This window comes from Heliangelus exortis, chromosome 24 (genome assembly GCF_036169615.1).
Source record: "Heliangelus exortis chromosome 24, bHelExo1.hap1, whole genome shotgun sequence".
NCBI lineage: Eukaryota > Metazoa > Chordata > Aves > Apodiformes > Trochilidae > Heliangelus > Heliangelus exortis.
In genome coordinates, this window is record NC_092445.1 from 4,255,134 (window position 1) to 4,277,922 (window position 22,789).

A 22,789-nucleotide genomic window follows, 5' to 3' on the forward strand; every position below is an offset into this window, starting at 1 on the left:
GTATCCGCGGGGCAGGGCACCGTCGAGGGAAGAAAATCGCTGGCCCCCGGGACTACCGCAGCCCGCGGTCCCCTGCTCCCTCACGTCCCTTCGTCCCTCCGGTCCCCCCGCCCCGCCGAGGGTCCCCGGCCGCCTCCCGCCCCGCGCCCGTCGACGGCGCTGCCCGGCGGGACGAGCCGAGTCGGCCCCGGGGGGGCGGGCGGGTTGTACAGTGCCGGGGGGTGTGTGGGGGTGTGCGGGGCGTGTGCGGGGGTGGGGGTGTCAGAGTGTGTGTGTGTGTGTGTGTGTGTGTGCCCGCTCCACTCCGGGGCTTTGCGCGAACCGCGCGCATCAGCGGTAGGAGGGGACAGAGCGGCTCCCGCGGGCGCACCGGCAGCCCCGGCTCCGCAGGTGCCGCCCGACTGGCACCGGCACCGCACGGCCCGCCACGGCTCGGCTCGGTTTGCAACGGTTCGGCTTGCAACGGCTCGGCACGGCTCGGCTCGGCGTGGAACGGCGCGGTACGACTGGGCTGGGCTGGGCTGGGCACGGAGCGGCCGCCGCGGGACGGGCCGCACTAAGATGTGCCATGAGCGGTCCGGCCTCGGTGCCGACCGGCAGCTCCGCCTGAGCCCCGGGCAGCAGCCGCCCGCTCCCCCGCTGCCCCGGGGGCCGTAGGGCCGCCCCGGCCCGCGCCCTCCCCAACGATGCCCCATCTCTGGCCGGCTCTCCGCGGCGTGCTCTGGGAATACTGGGCAGCGCTCCTGGTCGGCGGCTTTTGGGGCCAGTGCTCGCACGGGATGCCGCATGTCATCCGGATAGGTAAGGCCGCCTCTCCCCGCGGGGACGGACCCGCAGCGGCGGCGGCGACAAGTTCGGGGCGCGGTGTCGGGGCGGGGGACGCGCTGATCGGGGCCGGGAAGGAGCGGAGCGGGACCGGGAGCGGTGTCGGGGGGACCGCACGGAGCGACCGGGGGCTGGGAACCGTGAGGAGAGAAGAGGGGGTGCCGAGCTCCCGGAGAGCGATGCTGAGCCTGCTCCCAGGAGGGCTGCGGTGCCCGGTGCGGGGAGAGCTGCTGTGCCCCTAGAGAAAGGGATGCTCGATGCGAGGAGAGGTGCTGAACCGGGGCACGGAGGATGCTGTGCGGCTGCCAGGAGAGGTGTTTGCCTGCTGCAATTGGGTGCAGAGGTGCTTTGACCCAGCCAGAGATGCTCAGCAGCCCAAGCTCTGCTGCCCAGAGGATGCCAAGGGGCTGGTTACAACCACAGCCGCTGCTGAGGGCCGGGCATGTTTCATTCAATTGCTGAGGTTCTGGGGAAAATTAATTTTTAATAATGTTACATAAAGTAATTGCACAGATAACAGCTCGGGACCGAGACTACGATCTTTCATTTTCTAATTAAACGAGATACTTGCTTTAAGCATGCTGTGTAAAGGATGGAGCTGCTTTCCTGCTCCATCCCATGTACTTTGATATCTGTACACAGTCCCAGGAATTTGCTGCCTGGCCAGTAAAAAATGTAAGGACGGGTTTACCTGACTTTTCAGGGACAAAATGCTAACCCAGAGAAAGCAGTGGAAGCTGGATACCTCGGTGAATACTTTAAAGTAAAAAAATGGGTCTTGCCTATCCCAGTGCAACTGCACAGCAGCAGTGTGAAAGCCAGTAAGAGAAAAATGCCAGTCCTGAGGGACAGCTGCTTCCTGAAGTGTCACTTCCAGCACGGTTTCAAGCAATTGTATGGCCCAAATCATCTCACAGACAAGGGCTTGGTTCCTGCAGGGTGAACATCTGCTCTTCCCTACATGTCTGTGAACAAGGCACTCCAGGCAGACTAGTCCTGTGCGTGCTGTAGTGCCAGGAATGCTGGCAGAAAAGGTTAATGGACCCACTGCTGGGGCCTGGGCCCTGGCGGCTGCTGAACTTTACCAGGAGCCAAGCTGCTTGGTATGCTCAGCCACGGCCTGGCACAGCTGGAGATGTTTTGTGCAACAGAAACCCACCCCCAGGACGGCTCCCGTGGGTGCTGATGGGGCACGCTGCTCCTCACCACCCCCACCAGCCGAGTCGGGAGGAGGGTCCCATGGCAGAGCCCCCCAGTCCATCACCAGCCATGAGCACCACGTACTGCAGCCACCTCCCTCTCCCCAGCGGGTCCCAGGATGCAGATCCCTGTCGGAATTGTGTGCCCGGGGGTCCTGTCACCTCTCCCTGTCTCCAGCTTCCCAGTAACAGGCCTGAGCTGCGGTGGGCAGAACCAGCGTGGTACTGGGCTGAGGCTCTGGAGCGGGCAGGAGAGGGGAGGCTGTGGAAGCAGAGATGGGGCTGAGGTGGCTGGGTGGGGGCTGCCGAGACCCTCGGGAATATCAGCGGGGCTTGAGGGAAACACTGAGGCTCAGGAGCATCCCTGTGGCTCTGTGGGGAGGTTTAGCACCAAGCCCGGGTGCTTCAGTTGTCCTGAAAATGGGTTTTCTAGACAGGGATCAAAGCAGAACTGCCAAGAAGGACAGAGGAGCTTTCAGCAGGGGAACAGCCGCCAGCCCTTCCCAAAATCACCTGGTTGCTCGGCTCCTATTCGCCTTCAGCTGGGAGGCTGCCCCGGGAGCAGAGCGCTGAGCTGGGGCGGACACAGCGAGGGGGAGGGAGGAACGGAGGGGGGGAAAGAGGCAGCCGAGCAGGCAGGGAGGGAGAGAGAGAGGGAGGCAGCGGGCAGGGCTGTGCATCACCTCCACCAGCATCTCTGTGCCTTCTGCAGGAAACACCCAAAACTGCAGAACCTCAATTTAGCCTTTTTCTTGATCAGTAAAATAAGAAACTGAAAGATCAGGGGGAAAAAAGGCTCTAAAGGGGGATGCAGGGAGAGCTGTGGTTTTACTTTGCTCCCAGCTAAAACTGGCACCACTCTGACCTCTTTTTCAGCCCACTGGAAAATTGCAGCTTTAGCCCCCTGCTTTAATTTGTGCAAAGCTACCCTGGCTTTCAAGTAATTCTTTTAATTATTAGGTTATGCTACAAAGACTTAAATAAGTATTGGTTTAGAACCAAAAATCAAATCAGAGAGAAAACAGGTAACTTTTCAAAGCTCTCTTGTTTTCCTACAAAGCCGACTATTAAAATAAATACATGGAGAAATACCTAAGAAAGGGAAGGAAAAGCCAAAAATGCTCTTTCTCTCCCAAGTATAATATAACTATTTAATCTACATATCTAAACATAATCTATGCATATAGAGGTATGACAAAAATCTGTGCCACATTGCTGGATTTTTTTATGAAGTAGGAGTCTGTATCTGAAGCTTATTCAACAGCTGTTCAATTATTATGCAATCTGTTAAATATTTGCAAGTGCTGTATCAGAACCCACCACCTAGATCTGCTGCACGCCGAAGGTGCTTGATTCAGCTCCCAGTTATTCTACTATAGAGACAGATAACTGTGAGTGGAGCTACTCCGTGTTTACACCACTGTGACTGAGAGTAGTCCGTGATGCTGCCAGCCCTGTCTGCGGGTGAGATCAGAGAGATTACACCTGTTATTAAGTGCACTGAGCAGCTGAGTATTTGCAGTACCCTGCCCCTCATCCACTAAAAGCAGGGAGTGCAAGATGATGAAGCTACCTGAGATAGCCTATTTCTCTAACCTTTCTTTTAGATTAGAAAGCAGTAGTAGCCTCCCTTCAAAGTGGCAGACAAGAGCCTGGTGCCATTTTGTCACCAGCCCTAACAAAGCAGGCTGGGATGACTGGAACTTGAGCCTCAGGTGGAGCCAGGCGGGCACTGCGGAGCAGCCGGGCTCCCTGCCTGCCCTGCTGGAGCATCAGCACAAATTACTGAGAGTGATTATTTTGATGGATGACGATGTGTTAGCAAGATCTCCGTGCAGATCAGACGCATGCCAATGGGTTGAGATTAATAAGCAATTGTAAAAAAATAGACCGCGGGAGCCATCAATCCCGTTTGAGCACTCGCATTTGGTGATTAGTGGGTTTGTTTGTGTTTCAGTCCTGCTGAGGGCGTGACACCAAACCCACGCAGCCCCACTGCCATCCTTCCCCTTGGCCACCCCTGCTCCAGTGAGGACAGCAGCAAAAGTGGCACCTGCCACCCCTCTGCCACCCTCTGTGACAGGCAGGGTCCCCAGCCCACCCTACACTCGGGTCACCCCACCCCACTCCTTCCTCTGCAGGAGGAGGATGCTCTGCCTGGGAGGGATTTCATTTTGCTGTCTCCATTTTCAAAAGGAATCACCTTCACCTCTGGGTTCTTGCTCTTGTTCTGGGGTTTTTACTCAGGTTCCATTCCTGCTGATCTCTGTGGCAATAATTGTACCTCGAGCGTGTTTGGAAGTCCCACTCTTGTGTCTCTGAAGTCTTTGTGAGCAGGACTGGGATCCAGCTAAGCTTTTAAACAAACAGTCCTGCATGGAGGAATTTATTGGGTTTTATTTCTTGTAGTCTCTTTCTAAGCTGTGTTTGCTTAGAGAAGGGGTCAGGGCATCGATTGTTTGTATGATTTGCAAGTAACACAGAAAAGACAATCAAATTGGACTGGAGCCTGGATAGAAAAAAAATCATTGATTATTTCAAATAAATACACAGAAAACAAATTCTGTGGATAATTATGCTTCTCTGTGTGACTGGCTTTTCTGAGGCTTATTATGCCTGTCTGGAGTCTTATTTTGAAATCACCTTCCCACACTCTGCCAAGGAAGTTTTATTTTTAAAAGTAAAGGCAAAAGGAGGCTTCCCTAGGCTGGAAAAGGCAGTGCCATGGGGCTGGGAGCTGCACGCTGTGGGGCAGGGGGGTGCTGGAGGGGTGAGCCTCAGACAGAGGGGTGCAGGGTTTTCTGCTCAGCTCAAGCCTGGTGTTTGGCCGCTGACCTTCGGGGTGTCCTCCAAAAAAATCGAAATTCCACGGAATTCCTCCCCAGGGCTGGGAAAGGGATGGAAGGCGTCGGAGTAGGAGCCTACAGAAATGGAACTGAGATCCCAAAGATTCCCTCTCCCCGAAGCAAAGAGCTTCAGAGCCGCGGGGTCACAGCACCTGGGAACAGACGGGGCAGAGCTCGATCCTTGGGGAACCCCCGCGGGCACCCGGGCTGCCCCCAGCCCTGGCCCCGGGCTCCCCCCGGGCTCCCCCCGGCCCTGCCCGGAGCAGGGGGCTTTCCTCGGCCAGTTTCGGCTGCAGGACCCCCTGTTCTGCCCTCTCCGTGCTGTGGGAGATGAGGCTCTGACCCCTCGAACCTGATGGGCTGCTACAGGATTCTGCTTTCTGCATTTTCACTGTCGCAAGCAAAGTGCTATTTTTTTTTTCTCTTTGGTTTGTTTTTCCTGATTTTAAATCACTGTGTTGTTGCCTTTGTGCTTTCTCTTGCATTTCTGTGTGTACTCCTGTGGCCATGCGCCCATTGCTCAAGTATTTAATGGTTGATAAAGTTATTTCAGGTCATGAGATGCTTTGTGTGTTAGATAACATGTTCTAGTAATTTCAGCAGGATATAAAGGTGGCAGTGTAAATTGTTTGGTGGCAAATTAATTCTGAATACATTTGAATAACAATGTTACCTCTTTATCGCAGTATGGTCTAATTATTTGATCTTGGCGTCCTCTAGAGAACTTCATACAGAAAATTAAGATCAAACCACAAACCAGAAAAAAATGGACCCTCATTCATCCTGGGCCAGGAGTACCTCCAAAATAAGCAGACCTACTTAGTGCCAGGCTGCTACCTCGGGGCAGGCACTTGCCCCCGGTGGCATGCACTAGCCCAGACACCTTCTCCCTCCTCCTGAAAGGCAGCAGATTTTCCAGAATTTGTGTGGACTTCATGTCCACGGGTGGACGTGGGTGCTCTGCCCTGGGGACACGCAGAAGCCTTGGCAGTGACAGCCACCATCTCCTGCTGCATTGCCCCTCTTGGATTTACCATCCACAGGGGCAAACACACTGCCACCGCTTCAGACTTAATTTCTCTGCCTCTGGGTGGTTTTATTGGTAGAACTAAGCAGAGTTTGGTATTTTGAAAAGATTTCTGCAAACCCAGAAACGCAGGAACGCAGAACAGCACTGAATGGAATTCGCTCTCCTGCAAAGTTGGGTCTCTCTTGCCCCAGTGAATGAAGAGCTCCTCTGGTACAGATCAGCAGTTTCATGAAATTGGCAATATTAAATGAACTCGAGTCTCCCCAGCCCTTCCCCCCAGCTCGCTGTCCCCCCCATGCCCAGGGCCAGCAGTGGTCCAGGGCTCTGTGCCTCAGCCTGCTCCTGGCCACCTTCCCCCTCCTGGCCCCTAAGGCTGCTCTCTATTAGCTATCAGCATTAATTCCCGAGCATCTGCATGGGGTAGTTCTGCCAGAATAGCTGTGACACTGGAGTCTCTGGTGGAGACAGAGTCTCACATAAAACCCAGCACTGCCCAGGCTGTTCGGAGCAGGCGTTAAGCCTCGTAATCCCACGGACTGCGTTTCTTCCCCAGTTCTGCCTTCCCTCGTTTTGGCTGGGGTTTCGTGTGATGCTGTCTAGACTCCTTTTTTCCTTTGCACACTTAGAAGACAGGCTGCTGGAGGTCTCTGGCTAAGGCAGATAAAGAGTTGAAAGGGGGAAGGAGGGGGAAGAGAAAGCAAAGGCGGGAGAGGAGCTGGGGCTGAGCGGGAGGATGAGAGCGATGGCGACGTTGCCAAAGGGAATGGATGAGAGCTGAGGAGTGTGGATTGTCTCCAAGTTGCTGCGCCTGCAGATGTTGCTGTGCCTGCAGATGTTGCTGTGTGCAGTGCCTGGGCGGGGGATTCTGACACCCCCACCCGGGAGCCCTCGGGGCTCTGGGCCCCTTAGAGACTTGGCTTTGGGTTTTGCAGGCAGGAATTTCCACATTTTGGGCTGATGTAGAGGGGATTCAGATGTGCTGGGACTTCACACGTTGCTGCTCTTCATTCCCAGTAAAAGCAGGGACAATGTGGTGGGTTTTATTGCTCATAATAAAGCCTAAAATACCTGCAGGTCCTTACGGAAAGCAAGAGCCGTGAAAGCAGGTGGAGTGCTCAGTTCCCTGCTTTGTCTCTGCTCCAGCACCGACCTTTCTGTGAAGCTGCCTCTGTTAACCCCTTCAGCTGCTCCCCAGGGCTCTGCAGTCAGCAGAGCTTCCCTTAACACCACAGTTCTCAGCTTTGCACCGTGTTGAGTGTTACCTGAGTGTTCAGGAGCATCACTCCCTGTGCTGTACATCTGCACAAAGAGATTGGGCATAAATACCCCAGCAGGGACACGGCTGCTGATGGGGGAAGAGCATCAGGAGCAGTCGGGCTGCACCCACCACACGGAAGAGCCCTGGGTGCCTCTGGCACTGCCGTGATCCCCAGCACTGCTCTGAGCCTCCCCTGCACACCCAGCCCACTCTGTTCAGCAGTGCAGACAAGGAGAGGAAAGCTAACCCTGTGGAAGTGTTGGTCCACCTCATTCCAGACCCCAGGACTGCTGGGGAAGGCCTGGGGAGGTCCTGCTGGGTGCCTGGCTCAGCCCTCAGGGACCTGAGGCACCCAGGATTCATCCACCCACAGACCAAGCCCCAATCTGCACTTTTTTCTCTGAAGTTCAGCCTGACCTTCTTGCTCCAGGCACACAGACTCTGACACCAAAGCATGGAGTATTTGCACCTTGGATTAGGAATTTAGTCCGTGTTGTTACTGAGTCAGAAAAACAAACCCTGCTTGGGGAAGTTTTTAAGCAGAGAGGTAAACCAGCTGGTATTAAGGGAAGAAAACCAAGGCTTAAAACCACAGAGCTGTTCAGGTGGATTCCTGACTTTGGAACTTGAGCTTTGAGCATCCCTCTGGAGAATGGACACCCCCGGATCCCCCCAGGGGGGTTTGGATTGCCAGAGACCAGGGCACTGAGCACATAACAAAGGCTTTTGAGGGGGATTGATTTAAATTAAGGTTCCACGTCTGCCAACAGCAGCTTCAGGAGCATTCATTAGTGCCACTGCAGCAGCTGGGGTTATAAGGGTGGTTCCTTGGGCCAGTAAGGAATGGGAAGGGACCACTGGCTGCTCCTGCACAGGCCACTGGGTGCTCATTACCTGGTAATGAGATATGATTGCTACAGCCTGTCCTTTGTTCAGCCTGGGGACTCAGACCTGCTCTTTGAAGTCACCGGGACCAGGATGAAGAGGGACACAACCCCTTCTTAAAATAACAGAGCTGGTACTGCAAAAGCCAAATCTGATCAGACGTGGAAGTGCCTGGTGAGAAACCCAGCATTACCTGTGGGTGGCTTTCCCCCACTTTAATGAATAGACGGCTGTCAGCACTTACTTGTCTCTCAGGATGAAGCAGTAAATAAAATCTGGTACAACCCACAAATTTAGCTGAGCTACGGCTGTCTGTTGGGACTGAGGTGTTAGACATGGTGGGTACTTCTCCAGGGAATCCAAATAAATCACTCACAGGCAGTTGCAGCACTGATTTTTCACCTCACCCCTGGGGCACAGCATCTGCCTGGGCACCTGGCCTGGCTACAGCAGGGGTTGTGAGAACAGATTGGGGGGTGAGGGAGGCAGCCAGGCCTGGCTCTGGGACCTGCACACCCCCAGCTCTGCTCCTGGGGTGGGAGGCCTGCACTGCACTGCACTGCACTGCACTGCACTGCACTGCCTGCACCACACCTGCCTGCACTGCACTGCCTGCACTGCTTGCACTGCACTGCACTGCACTGCACTGCACTGCACTGCACTGCCTGCACCACACCTGCCTGCACTGCACTGCCTGCACTGCTTGCACTGCACTGCACTGCACTGCACTGCCTGCACCACACCTGCCTGCACTGCACTGCTTGCACTGCCTGCACTGCACTGCACTGCACTGCCTGCACCACACCTGCCTGCACTGCACTGCCTGCACTGCACTGCACTGCCTGCACCACATTGCCTGCACTGCACTGCCTGCACTGCCTGCACTGCTTGCACTGCCTGCACTGCTTGCACTGCCTGTGCTGCACTGCCTGCACTGCACTGCACTGCCTGCAGTGCACTGCACCACACTGCCTGCACCATGCTGCATGCACTGCACTGCCTGTACTGCACCCAGCCGTGTGTGCCAGCAGGGAGCTGGGAAGGGGTAGGGGAAGGGGTAGGGGTAGGGGAAGGGGAAGGGGAAGGGGAAGGGCAAGGGGAAGGGGAAGGGGAAGGGGAAGGGGAAGGGGGGGATCTGATCTTTTGTCACCTGTAAAGAACACTGTGTGTGGCTGCGTGGCTGCCACGCCTGGGAGCTGGAGCAGAGCTGCAGCAGCACCCAGATAAGGTTTTCTTTAACCAACCAGGTGCTGCTGGGACTGAATCACTCTGATTCATGCCTGGCTGGAGGGGAAATATTAATCTCTCACAGGCTGCAACAGGGAGGCCCACATATATTTTCTAGTAAAAATTAGAGAAGATCAAGACTGTTCCCTAACAGTTTCTAGAACCGTTTTCATTTTTCTGTACAGAGGAGCTCTGGCAGGGTAACAGCTCTGCTGCTCTTTGGGTGGCACCTGACTGCAGCAGAGGGAAGGACAGGGATCTGGCTCCTCTGTGTTGGAGAAGGAAAGACAAGTTATCCTTGAGGAGCACAGTCCCAGCTACTCTCTCGTTGCTGTCTTTGCCCTCAGCTTGACTCCCAGCTGCTTGGGCTGGAAGGTGGTTTCCAGAGAATTCATGGATCAGCCTCTGGGGCAGTGTCAGAGCTGCAGGACACTTGGCAAATCACATCTTGCAGCAGTTTTCAATCACTGCCAACACATGGCTTGGAGCAGTCGCTCCATTTTCTGTGCTGAGAGTCACAGGAACAATATGGCAGCTGGAAGGGACCTGGAGATTTTTAGAAATGAAATAAATTTCACTTAGAAATATCCTTGCCATAATTTGCAGGAATATGCATTCTTTCCTCCAGGTTCTTGTTACAGAAGTTTATCACAGACCATTTCAAAGGCTTTTCCCCAGAGAGCAACCATTAGGTGCTGCCTTGCTAAAGCCTGGCTCTTAGCTTAGCTTTTGCTGCTATTTATTGATACTGCTATAAGGCATTTCAATTACATGGGGGTTTTTTTGGTTTTTTTTTCTGACTCCACACAATCCCTGCTCCTTTCCCTCGGAAGCAGAAGTCAACTCACTAAAACATGAGACAAACCTGCCAAAACCAGGCCTAGAAAACCTGCTGTCCCTATCTCTGGAGGGACACCAAGCTGGACAGTTTCTCTGAGTCCTAGACATTCCATTTTTTATTTAGATTTTCCTTTGTTCTCCTTTTTTTTTGCTCCTATCCCTGTAATGTCCCTGCCCCCTCTGACCTCACTGCAGGAACAGAGGGAGCAGCCCCACAGGAACCATCACTTCCCAGAGAGCTTTGGGAAGGAAACCTGGTTATTTAACACTGCAGAAATCCCAAATGTTTCCCCTTCATTGGATATGCAACAGAAAGTACACAATGATTAACCTCAAAAGTAAAAGCTTTTCCTTTTGCCCGGGCAAGACAGATTTATAATATTTTCTTCTTCTTTTTTAACACTGGATTCTAAGTGCAGACAGTGATTAATTGGATAATCAATTCCCTTATCTGTGCAATACATTATAGTGATCCATCAGTGCCAGGTAATCAATCCAGCTGGGGATTTTGAGTGTGTAAGAGTGTGTGTATGTGTACTTTGTACATATATTTCCACCCTGTATCACTGTCAGGCCAAATAACGTCTCCCTTTCTGGGCTCCTTTTCCAGCCACTGTTGTTTATGGTGTGTAAAAGAAAATCATGACATTATATTACACCTTGTAAGTTTTACAGTACTTGAGAGGTTTATGCAGTATGAATGTAAAGGGCAATGCAATAATGCAAAGGGCAGGGAGACATTTTTAAGCACAGAGGATACACACGGAGCTGCAGAGATAAATCTGGCTGGATAATCATCCCACAGTGTCTCTCCTATTTATGAGAGAAAAAGACACTCGTTGCAAATCATCCTCGGGGTCACTTTTTCCCTCCTCTCTGCCTCTGCTTTGCATCAGAGGATGCTCAAATTGTCCTCAGTCTAATTTGGGCTCTGGTCCCCAGCATCCTGGTGGTGCTGTGCCCATGCCCAGCTCATCCCATCTCCCACATGGGATGTGGGACTGTCCAGCCCAAGGATTTGAGTAAATGGAAGATATTTGGCTGTTAACCACAGGAGGAAGAAGGAGGAATCAAAGTGACCCAGGCTGAAGCTTCCAGATGGTTGAGGAAGAAGAGCCTGGGCCCAGAGACTGCCCCCAGTTTGGGTGTTTGCTGCTGGAATCTCAGCTGAACTGGGCAGAAAACTGGCACTGAGAAAACGTTTGGTGTTCAGCAAAGTTCAGATGAAGAAAGCAACTTCATGGCACCTCAGTGTTGGGAGATTTCTTCAAGAATCAGAAAATTAATCATTCTCAAATGTGAATGTTCAGAATTCAGCATTTGTAATTAGCCAGAGAATTGGAAACAAAATGCCAATTACTTTCTGAGGTCAAGATAGGTTTTGTACAGAGGTCACAGTTCCATGTGCTTCATTCAAAATCCAATTTGTTTTGTGGGCTTTCAATGGCAGCAACACTGATTATTGTGCTATCTCCTCATGTTCAGTGCTTTCTGTTGCAGGAAAAAAAATTTTGCATTAATTACTTTCCTCCTTAACTGCCTGGCACGGAGCCAGGATTTTCCTGATTTGAACCATCTCATCAGAAGTTGAAAAACTTAACTGGGGATGGGGAATCTGGAGCTCCCAAGCTGATGCCTCCCAGCATTTCCCATCACAGCTTCCCCCCGGGACACTTTTAAAGCCTGCACAGGGCAGGTCCAAGCAGTGTCTGCAAACCCAGGGGCAGGAACCTCCCTGGGATGAGCAGAGGGGAGAGAAAAAGCTGCAGGAAAATCCTCTGGATCGCTGTCCCCAGTTCTGCAGAGACCCCACAGCCCTGCAGCCACCTCCATCCCTCTTTTCATTTTCCTATAGTGCTGGAACCATTACAGGGACCTGTAAAAAGGTGGTTCTTGGTTTAAATTTCTGGTCTATAAAACCTTTAAGATCCGTTCTTCCTTTATAGGGAAAGAAAACCATTTTTTCCCTCATTTTATGCACTTTTCTTCTTGGGAATTTTTATTTCTGCAAGATCAGGGTTTGTAGTCTTTACTGAGAAGAAATTCAAAATGAGTCCTTGGACGTTTAGCTTCAGGGTGAGAGGGTGGCTTGGCTCATAACATTTGAATGGAAATGGGATCTTTATCTGCATCGTGGGGAAAGGGTTATCCAGAAAGTGCTGTGCCTGATCTCGGATCAGCCAATGATATTTTTTAAAAAGTGGAGTTTGTCTTTGCACAGATTATCAGCTTCACTTAAGGTTAAAGTTATAAATAAAAGTGTTGAATATAAACAATCCTCTGCTCTTCCAGCAGTTGCCTCCAGTCCCAGGGGTGTGCTTCAACAGACAGGGCTGGCTGTGTGCATGTGCCCATCTATTTATAAACTGATCAGTAAAAGGAGAATTATATCCATATTTACTTAAGTTTCTCATACATCAATGTGGGGGGTGATTTGAGGGAAAACATGCAATATTTTCTTGCCTGTAGTGTAATTTTCTATGAGAAGGGTGGTAATTGGAGCTGCTGGATCCCTTTCCCCCAACCAGAGGGAGAGAGCAATGGCATCCTAATCCAGCCTGATTTGCATATCCTTATCTCTACATTATGAATTCACATTTTTAGTATTTTTCAGAGGCCATTCAAACCTAATTAACAGCCACTTTCTCTTTCTTCCTCTCTCCCCAAGGATTTCCTGGGGAGAAGCAAGAGCCCAACCATGTGGATGAGCACCAGAACCCCCCAGACCCTGCTCAGGGTCAGCCCTGGGCATCCACAACCTCCCCTGGGTCTCCCCTCACCCCCAGCTCCTGGCACCCACCTGGGTGCTGACCCCCACCCCTCACCCTCTGCCCTCACAACCAGAGAGAAGACATTAACTCACTTTGAATTTCGAGCTCTATTTTCTCTTATTTTAAGGAAAAAACTGCATTCCCCTGCACCTGGCTGGGATTGTTCCTTCTTCCCAGTACCTGGAAAAAAACCACTGCAGGTGTTTCCTCTTTTCCAAGGATCTCTTGAGGTGCCACCAGCCCAGGTGACAGCATGGGGACCCCTCACTGACCCCTCACTTTGTCCCCAACCTCTGACCCCTGTATTTAGCCTGCATTATCCAGGTGATGCTGTGGGGTTACAGGAGACTTTGTGCTTTGGGATTCTTGGTGGGGAAACCCATTTCCATCTGAATTATGGAAGTTTATGCCAAGGAGACTGTAATTTGTAAATTGTTGTGACAGAAACATTTTGAAAGAAAACACAGAGAAACCAGGGTAATAAAACTTGCCATTATGGGAGTGGACTTGTGAGTCCTAGAAAGAATACTTGTCCAAGTTTTATTTATGATCATTCCACACCAAAATGTGTTTTTGCATTTTTATTGCTAGCAAATTACTTGTAAACCCACCAGGGAGCTAATGAATTTTCCTTTGTGGCCGTGCTACTTCATTTTGGGGTGTTAAATATACATTTTTGGGAGCAGTTAAGCCATCACTTTTGATTTATAGCAACAATAATTATTCCTAAATAGCCTGGATGACAAAGGGTTAAGTGTCCTTTGATTTCAGGTGACAACCCCTACAAACCAGTGATGGATTTCAGAGGGGCTGTGGCTGGTGGTGCCTGGGCAGGTTTTTCTCTGAATTTCCTTCACAGTGCTAAGTACCTCTAATGGGCAGCAGGGATTTTTTCTGTTCCTCGTTAGTTTTCCAGAGCGTTTGGTTGAAGATTCCCAATTTCTTGGTTTCTTTGTTAGCTTTACCTGCCCAGCAGTGCAGAGCAATGGCAGGGATGACTTCAGGAGGAATCTTTGCTCTTCAGCTTCCCTTCCAGGAGCACCAAAGGTTTGTGAAGCTCCAGGCAGCTCCATGGGGAAGGTGGGAGCAGGGACAATTCCAAGATTTTCCAGTCCCTGCAGAGGGACCAGCTCAGGTCAGTGGGAACCCTGCACATCCCCCTCAGCTCGTGGATGTGAGTCTGGAATCCAGCTGCTCCCTCTCCATCCCGGGGGCTTTTCCACCAGTGCTCACACAGGTCCCTGTGCACAGAACCTCTGGGCTTTTGTCAGTGACAAAACCAGAGCACACCTAATGGTGGTTTTGATGGTAATATAGTGATTTGTTAGGGCTGCCTCTCCTCTGCACATTTCCAAAGCCTTATTTTTAGCTGAGTATTTTTTGATCTTTCTTTAGCTCCTGTTCAGCTCTGTTACAGGCTCCCCACGTGGCTCTGAACAAATGACTTTGCTCTTCCATGCCTGAATTCTGTACTTGCAGACCAGGGCTCAGTGTACTCCCTGCTTCTCTGGGCTGGTTTAATGGTGAGGCTTTTAAACCTGATATGTGGATGTAAATAGCTGAGATTGCTGCACTCAAGCAGGGCCTCTGAGACAGAGCAAATAGGTATGAGCAGACACAACCTTATTGAAATAGTGAAATACTGGGATTCCAACCCAAGACTCCGAGACTGGAGTCATTCTGAAAACTGCAGTACCCTAACTATGCTTCACTGCTTACTTAATGTAGATTAAAAATGTTATTGATTGAAATTCAACAACTGTTTACTCAATATGGGACTGTAAAGCCTTAAAAACATACAATGCCTTAGTATTTAACTAATGTACAATAGCATGTGCTATTGGATGCTATTACATCCCAATTAAATCCCTATTTGAGACACTTAATTAAAAAGGAGGCTGTAATAAGCTCCTGATCATTGGCTCCCCAGCCAGATCCAAGGATTCTGCAGTCAGGGGGTGTCAGCACATCCCAGAGCAGCAGCATCCACCCAGCAGCCACAGGACACAGCATCAAACACCCCCAGCCCAGCAGTCCTGGGGTGAGGGAGCAGTTTTGGAAGGTAGAGCCAAGGGGAAACTCTTGTGTGATGTTTCCTGGGAATCCTGGAACACCTGCTGGGTGTCTGGGCAGCACCTCCTGCCTCTGGGAATCAGGGAACTGGCAGGATCATCCCTGCTTGGGTATCCTGTCCCCTGCCAGGCTGCAGCAAGAAAAGCCCTTGGGACACCCATCTGCACCCAGCTCCTTGCCATCCAGCCAAAGGACTTCTCTCTACCTCTCTTTAAAAAAAAAAATTAAAAAAAAAAAATAAATAAACCCAAGCCCCCTTTAATTCAAGGATGTTTGAAATAGGAAATGGCAATAGCTTTGTGTGGGCTCCACAGTGTGGTGTGATGGTAATTTCTGGAAGAGATTTTTTTTGGGGGTTTTAATTATCAGCCTGAGATTCAAAACTGAGGACCCCATGAGACGTGCTGGGGTGTTTCAAGGATGAAGTTTGTTTGTTTATACAAGTGCTTAAATACAGCTCCTAACTGTGTGGCTGGTACTACAGTACAATGTGGGAAAAAAACCCAAAAAAGGCACAATAAGAGATTGGCACCAGTCAGGCCTCAGCTCTGACAGACCCTGGGTAGCCCGAGGCAAAAATACATAAGGAAAATACTGTTCCAAAATTTTGCATATTGCCAGCAAGTGTTGATGCTACTGAATTCCATGGAAAGATTTCAGAAAGCTTTGGGTGACCTGCTGAGGATCCCTGCTCCTCATCCTCCCTTTGCAGCCTCCAGAGGAAAGGGCTGGAGGAACCACAGGGCAAACCAAATGGATTTACAAGCCTGGTGCCATTTCTCCTGGAGGGAAGCGATGTTCTTGTTTCCCTCTGCAGGCAGAAAAATCAGGGACAGGGAGCTCTGTGGTGTGGCAGCTCTTTGGGGTTTGCTGAGGGTTTTGAGGCAAGCCACGGTTTCTGAGCAGCCCATTAGCACAGTGCACACTGTGTCTCATAAAAAATGCCATTTTCCTACAGTTCTAGTTCAGTTGCAGTCTACATTTAGTAAGAGGCTCAGTGGGGGTTTGGGCCAGGAGCAGGAGTGGGGCTGGGTGGTGCAGATCCATGAGGCTGGGGAAGTCTCTTCTCTGGGGAGGGACCTTGGTTAGGAGGGAAAAGACACTTCAAAGTGGAAGGGAAATCTGAACAGCCACTGATTATTTTTTTTTTTTTCTAGCTCCTTTAAAATAATGTTTAAATTTCCTGTATTGCTAATTACAGACACAGTGTTGGGTGGTATTTAATGCCAGGCAGTGATGGATGCTCTATAATCTTCTATGGGAGAGAGGACATTTGTTTGCTGAGGCTAACTGCACACAATCTGTTATTGTGCAATGCTGAATACTTTGAGGGTTGGTGCCTTTCAGTGTTGAGCATAAAAGCCAGGCTTTCCCAACAAAAACCTTCATTAATCAGGCTTCCCAAGTCCACGAGGATCGCAGACCCCGGTGTCTTCTTTGCACGCCCAAGCTTGTGAAGGTGGCACTGGAAAACCTCCCACTTATCTTCATCTTTCATTTTTCTTCCCTTGGTTCAAATGGGAAAATACCCTCCCAGTACAGCTCCCATCCTTTTAGTTGTGTCTCCACACATTTCTTTGAAACTAAGAGAGAGCTTCAGAGCAGGGGAGGCGAAGCAGCTGCAACTTGCTGGGAGCAGAGAACTTCACTTAAGGAGGATTCAGCTTCTTTTGTTTTCCACAAGAGCTGCCGAGTGTTCAAAGCTTTCAAAAATATGGCCACTTATTCAGACTCCTGAAACGTAGATTTAGGGGAGAGGTGGTTTGAGGGCTTTCCTCAGAGGTAGGAGCAGGAGTGAAGGTCACACTGAGCTCTGCTGCTCTGTCACAAACCTCGGCAGAAAGCAACATTTTTCACAGCTCCAGTTTTCAGCCCCAGCTGTGCTTTCAGATAGAGCCTGAAGTCCCTGACTCCTCTGAAAATCACAGTATATGGGAGACTCACTATTACATGAGTCTGCTTGTGAGGTGGGAGAGGATCACGGTTCACAGTGACCCTGAGGAAGGAGGATTTGCACGGGGACCTAAAGCAATTTGGAACAAACCAAAAATCCAAGGAAATCCAACCAGGTTGCCCTGGGGCTGGGGCAGGGTCTCACCTGCACCTCTCCTTGCTGGGCAGCTTCTCAGTGGAGCTGGGACTAAATAAAACTCACTGGTGGAGTCTGTCTGAGCACCTCCAAAAGTTGCTGCTAGCAGCTAGCTCAGGCCATGGCAATCAACACGATTTTAGCTTTAATTGCAAATTATTGCTGCAGAAAGAGCAGTCGTCTTCCTGCTCTGACTCTGCACAGTTGCTCTCCCAGGTTTCAAGATGCGGTTAAAGTTTTTGGGTTGTTTTTTTCTTTTTTTTGCACTGTACGTTTCAAATGCTTCATTGTCAAAGTGGTTAAAAGCCCTTATTTATAAAATGTGTGCGTCTCTTTCAGCTTAACTGAAAAGGCATTAAAATAACTGCAGCTGTGGAAAGAATAATTACAGCGAGATTTTGTCAAGGACTCTCTTGTCTGATGTTGCCATCTGTGACATGGTGAATGCAAAGATCATTTTAGACATAGGCAGTTAATGTAGAGAATAATTTGAGAGCTTTAGATATTTATGGTAAATTATTTAACTTTATTGTTTGGTTTTATGGCCTCATTATTCCACGTAGTAAGGATGTCTGCATTTTCTGTTGTTCTGCACTTTGATTTTCACTTTGTGACAGAAAAGTACACTGCAGTAAAAGTAACACTTCACACATTTCAGAAATGTTTCAAGGAGACATCGTACTAATCAGATTATTTTCATGGTCTTCAATATTATCCTTGATGCCTTAAAAAAAAAATCTTTAGAGAAAGATCCTGTTATTGACCAGGTGTTAATAGTCAGTCCTTCAAGCATGGGCAGTGACAGGGGCTTGTAAACACCACATTTTCACACTAATTTTCTCCTGTCTCTTGGAATATTGTTTCTGAGACTCCCACTAAGAGGACATTGCTGCATTATTTCCTTCAACAACCCCCTAAGTGCCAAATTAAGAGCAGACACTCGCACTGGAAATGAGTAATTGGCTGACAGAGACACAGAAAAAAGGGGACTCGGGTTTACCCCTCCTCACAGCTCCAACAGCTTGGCTGGAGCCAAGGTTCTTGTGCTCATTAATCAAATGAGGGCAGGAGCAGCCCCTGGGCTGGCTCTGGCTCCAGCCTGGGCACTGCCCAGCTCCTGGAACCTCTCCAGCTCCTCTCCCTCCTGTCCCTCCCATCCCTCCCATCCCTCCTGTCCCTCTTGCCCCTCACATTCCTCCCCTCCCTCCCTCCCATCCCTCCCGTCCCTCCTATCCCTCCTGTCCCTCCTGCCCCTCTCATCCCTCATCCCTCCTGTCCCTCCTGTCCCTCCTGTCTGTGCCCCCGGACCACAGACCCTGCCAGCATTTCCCCCCTGACAGCTCCAGGCTCCAATTCCTTCTCTTGGCTCCGACTGAGGTTTGGGGAACTTTCCCTGGGAAGCTGTGTCCCGGAGGATGCTGAGCTGGGATGAGGGAACAGCAAGGGTGTCCTTGCTGTGTTCCTTGCTGCAGCTCCTTACCACAGAAGGCACAGAGAGCTTTTAACGGGCCGTCTGGGGGCTGGTTCTGCTTACAGAGGATGAGCTTTGCTCCTTCTGGGAGACTGAATGTGGCTCGGTCTGGGAAGTCTCTGCCAGCCCATCCCCCGGTGCTGCTGCAGAGCGCATCCTGCATCTCACCAGAAGGAAAGCCAGAGCCTCACCCCTCCTTCCCTGCTCCCCCACGAGCCCGAGGAGACCCGAGACAGCCCCGCAAAAAGTATTTTGTCAGAGGTGAACTTTTCAGTGGCTCTGAGATCATCTTTCTGACACGGCTTCAGCCCCTGGCGGACACCTCTGGAGCATCCCGATAGGAAGGGAAAATGCCAGAGGAAAATTCCCAACCAGCCTGCCCTCTGCAGCTGCTCAGCATCTGGATCTCCTCCTGGCTAACAGAAAAGATGGCAAATCCAGGATTTACTACACGGTGACCTGAGTTGGGAACAAACACGGGAGCTGTGGAGGGAATAAATTGATTTCCCTGTCTCACTACAGCCCTGGAGCAATTCCCTGTTTGCCCTGAGCCATCCCGGTGACACCGGGAGCCCTGGGGAGGTCCTGGCTTTCCACCCCAGGCTCTGCAGGAGGCTTTGCCACGTTTAGCTCAATCTTTACCATTCCAGTACCTAAAATGAGGCAGCTGGCTCAGCCCTGTACAAGCCAGGTATCCAGCTTTAGAGAGAGCAACAAGCAAACATTGGAGAACAAGTGGAGAAATATTCCAGGAACAACATTTGCAAAGCCCTGAAAGTTGGGCACTGCCAGGTGTTTGTTTAAAGGAAAACTGAGTTTGTGCATGGAGGTGTGTTACACTATTTAGTAAACGTTGGAAATTTGTTTGTCACTGGTAACTTGTGTTACAAACCAAAAAGTGGTGGTGGGAAAGGAAACTTTGGTGTAGGAGTCACTGACATCCCAGTGCTGGGGCTGCACACTGCAGATACTTAAGAATCCGAGATATTTTTACCTTGAGTGTGACTTTGTAGCTGAAAACAACTGGAAATGGGGCTGTGGGGTGGGATCAGACAACTCCCAAATATGCATCAAAATCCCATCTGGTCAAAGCATAAACCCCACCCTAAATCCATCTGCAACTGAGCCATGGGAACAGGGAAATGCAGGAGAACATCTGCACCCCCCTGGGGTCCCAAGTTCATCACTTTGTGCCCAGCCCCAGCCACAGGACCCAGGCAGGTTTGGTTTTAACTTCGGTGCTTGCTCAGAAACTGAAAGTCCTCCCGCTCTTTGGTTTCTTTTCCTCCAGCTATTGTACTTGTGAACTCAAATTAACATTCCTAATGCAGAATCCATTGGAACATGCCTTCCAGACTCACAGACATCTCTGTTCTGGTCAGGATTAATCACAAGGGATAATTAGAGTATTAAATGAAATAATTATAACATTATGACTCTAATAACCAAATGAATGGATACTGGCTTCTGAGAAAAGACAAATATGAGAGCCAGAGAAGTTTTGATGGATGCCTCTAGCTGCATTGATTTTTCTTTGCGTTTTTGGTGAAAATTCCCAAATCTGCCCCACTTAGACAGCTCACCTTGCCTCCCAAAAGCAAGGCAGTGTCCCCAGGGCCAGGCAGTGTCCCTCAGGATGGGCACTGTCCCCAGGGACAGGCAGCACAGGGCTGGATCTTCTCAGCCTCATTGTCAGGGATCTCTGGGGAGCTGGGGAGTATTTTGCACCACTGATCACTGAGCTCTGTGTGGTGCTACAGAGGAATAAATGGATTCACTGAAGTATTTAGGCAGTTGCAGATATTTAAAGCTCCCCAGTGAGCACATTCCCACACGGAATTCCCTGCACAGAGCAAACCTGGGGCTGGGGCTGCTCTGCACAAACTGCTGGGCACGGGCAGCACCTGCAAACCACAAAAACAAACAAAAAAAAAAAATTAAAATACACAGACCAAGCAATTCCATCTTTTCAACAAGAGGTGTTAATTGTAGATACAGAAGCAGGATTTTTATTGTATCATTCCTCATTTATAGTCCAACCAGATTTATATTAATATTTCATATTTCCTCTATCAGGCAACAAGAGAATTGCTGGAAGCAGCTCCTATGGTCCGTAGAAGGAACCACCTCAGTGTGAACTATTAAAAATAATTATTAATATTAATACTTCATAGGTAACCTGGTACCTCCTTTTGCATTCTGTACCTGCTAGTTTGTATTTTACTATCACAGAGAAAGGATGGAAGGAGCAGTCACACAGCACTGGCTCCTCTGGACATAAAATGCTGCTGCTCTGCTGTTTCTGCCCAGGTTGGCTCAAGGCAAACCCTGCAACAGCTTTCTGATTCCTATTTGTGTGCCATTCCTGAGCCCTCTGTGTGGGGAACACATTACCCCACCTGCAATTACTGAATTTCTTCATAATATTAAATGATAAGGGATTTTTTTGCATCGTTCTGACAAAGCAGGCAAAATCCAGTTGCAAATCCTGGGCTGTTTATTGATAGTTCTGTAACTCAGGTGAGGTAGGGCTGCCAGACAGCTGCATTTCCTGGCATTTAAAAAGAATTCACTAAGGTATTGTAATACATTAGCATAATAATTGGTAAGCATTCGCAGATGAATAGTTTACTGACTGATAGATTTTGTACAGAAACTGTGAAGGTTACAGGGAGGGTGAAAACATTTCCCTGTGTCAATGAACATACTTAATTTTTCTGGAAGTGCTATTTAAATCCTGTGGTGCTGGGACATTACCATAACAAAGACATCATATCTTAGTTTCTGCTGGAATAGGGGACACTGCCCTGCTGCTGCTCCACCAGGTGACCCAGAAAAGTTGGGGTTTGGAGCCTCCCCATCCCTGAATCCTCCTGAAACGTGCAGAGCCTCATCCTGAGCTGCCTCCTGGCCCTTCCTGCTCTCTTCCCTTGGTGGCTTTCCCTGGCCAATGTCCCCAGAGCCACCAACCCCCAACACAAGCTCCGTAGAGCCCTGCAGGGCTGAAAAGGGAGGGGGAAGGGGATGGCACCCAAGGGCTTTGGGGTCCAGGCAATGATGGGTGATGCAAGAAGCAGCTTTAAAATCAACCTGAGGTGTCCCAGGGGGCTGTGCTGGGTCAGGACATGGGCACAAGGAGCTGGTGATGGTCAACATGTCACCTCAGATTGGGATGTCTCAGCAAGGCTTGGATTTACTTCCATGTTTTCTCTGGGTCTTCTGAGTTCTCGGGCCTTAAGGGACATCACCTGGGTCCCCTCAAGAGCTGCATGACATCTCTAAATTATTTACACCCTTTGGCTTCTGCCTCAGTCTTTTCTTTCCCTTGTTTTACAGCAGACTGTCAGGATGACAACTTTGCAGTTAACTTAGAGCAAACCAAAAAGCTAATTGGAAGGGACAGAGCTGCATCTTCTGGACAGGAAATTTTTTGCAAGCATTCGAAGTCAGATTTTTCCTTGCCATTATATATGTTAATTCCAGCATGGTTGGGAATAAATTTGGGAATACAGAGGTGAGGAGGAATTAAATATTCCAGCATAGGAGAAGACAAAGCTTCACTTTCCTGAGCACCTGATGGAAGGTGATCAGACACATGCAGAGACTTTGCCTGCTAAGGGATCCCAAATTGTTTTACCACACAGTTACCATTCACCTCCACATTTTATGTTTTAAAAAAATAAAAAAAAAATCAAAGGCTTTTTTTCCCAGATGACAATCTAAAAACTGTTTCTTTCAGCACAACCATTCGACCAGCAATTTCCACCAAATGTACAGATTTTAAATGTTTCAAAATCTCATCTGAAAGCCTCACAAATGGCAAACTCTGGAGTACAGTACGATGCATTTCTTCCAGAAATGATGGAAGGATGAATCAAACCTCACTCACAGAGATCTTTTAATGTTCCTGACGTTTGTGGTTCTCCCTTTTTATTGTCAGAAATTTCCTATGGCATGGGGAGGGTAGGTGCAAACAGGATTTGTATTTCCAAACTTGTCATCAAGAAGGTGCCTTTCTGTAGGCTTTTAAAACCACTCTGTAACATGAAACACAGGGGATGTAAATGATGGATCAAGAAAACTGCCTTAGAGGTAAGAATATGGAATTGGTGGAAGAGGTTCCCTATTTAAGAACAGGAATATTTAGGACTGTAGGAAAAGAAATCTCCTGATGAAAGACAGACAGACATCCTCAAGCTTTTCCACCCCCAACCAGACCTTTCCCACTCACTGTGTCTGAGCCCTTCCCTTGGGAAAGGCAGAATAAACAGCTCA

The 22,789-nt window shown here is 49.7% G+C and overlaps 1 protein-coding gene across 2 annotated transcripts in view; it reads left to right on the forward strand.

Annotated features, from left to right (window-relative positions):
- Window positions 1-386: 386 nt before the first annotated feature.
- Window positions 387-22,789, forward strand: part of GRIK3 (glutamate ionotropic receptor kainate type subunit 3) — an 87,849-nt gene continuing 65,446 nt past the window's right edge. For both annotated transcript variants that reach the window (XM_071767772.1, XM_071767773.1), the window contains exon 1: window positions 387-801. In XM_071767772.1, coding sequence (XP_071623873.1) covers window positions 687-801 — 115 coding nt within the window. In that variant the 5' untranslated portion in view covers window positions 387-686. The remainder of the gene's footprint in view (window positions 802-22,789) is intronic.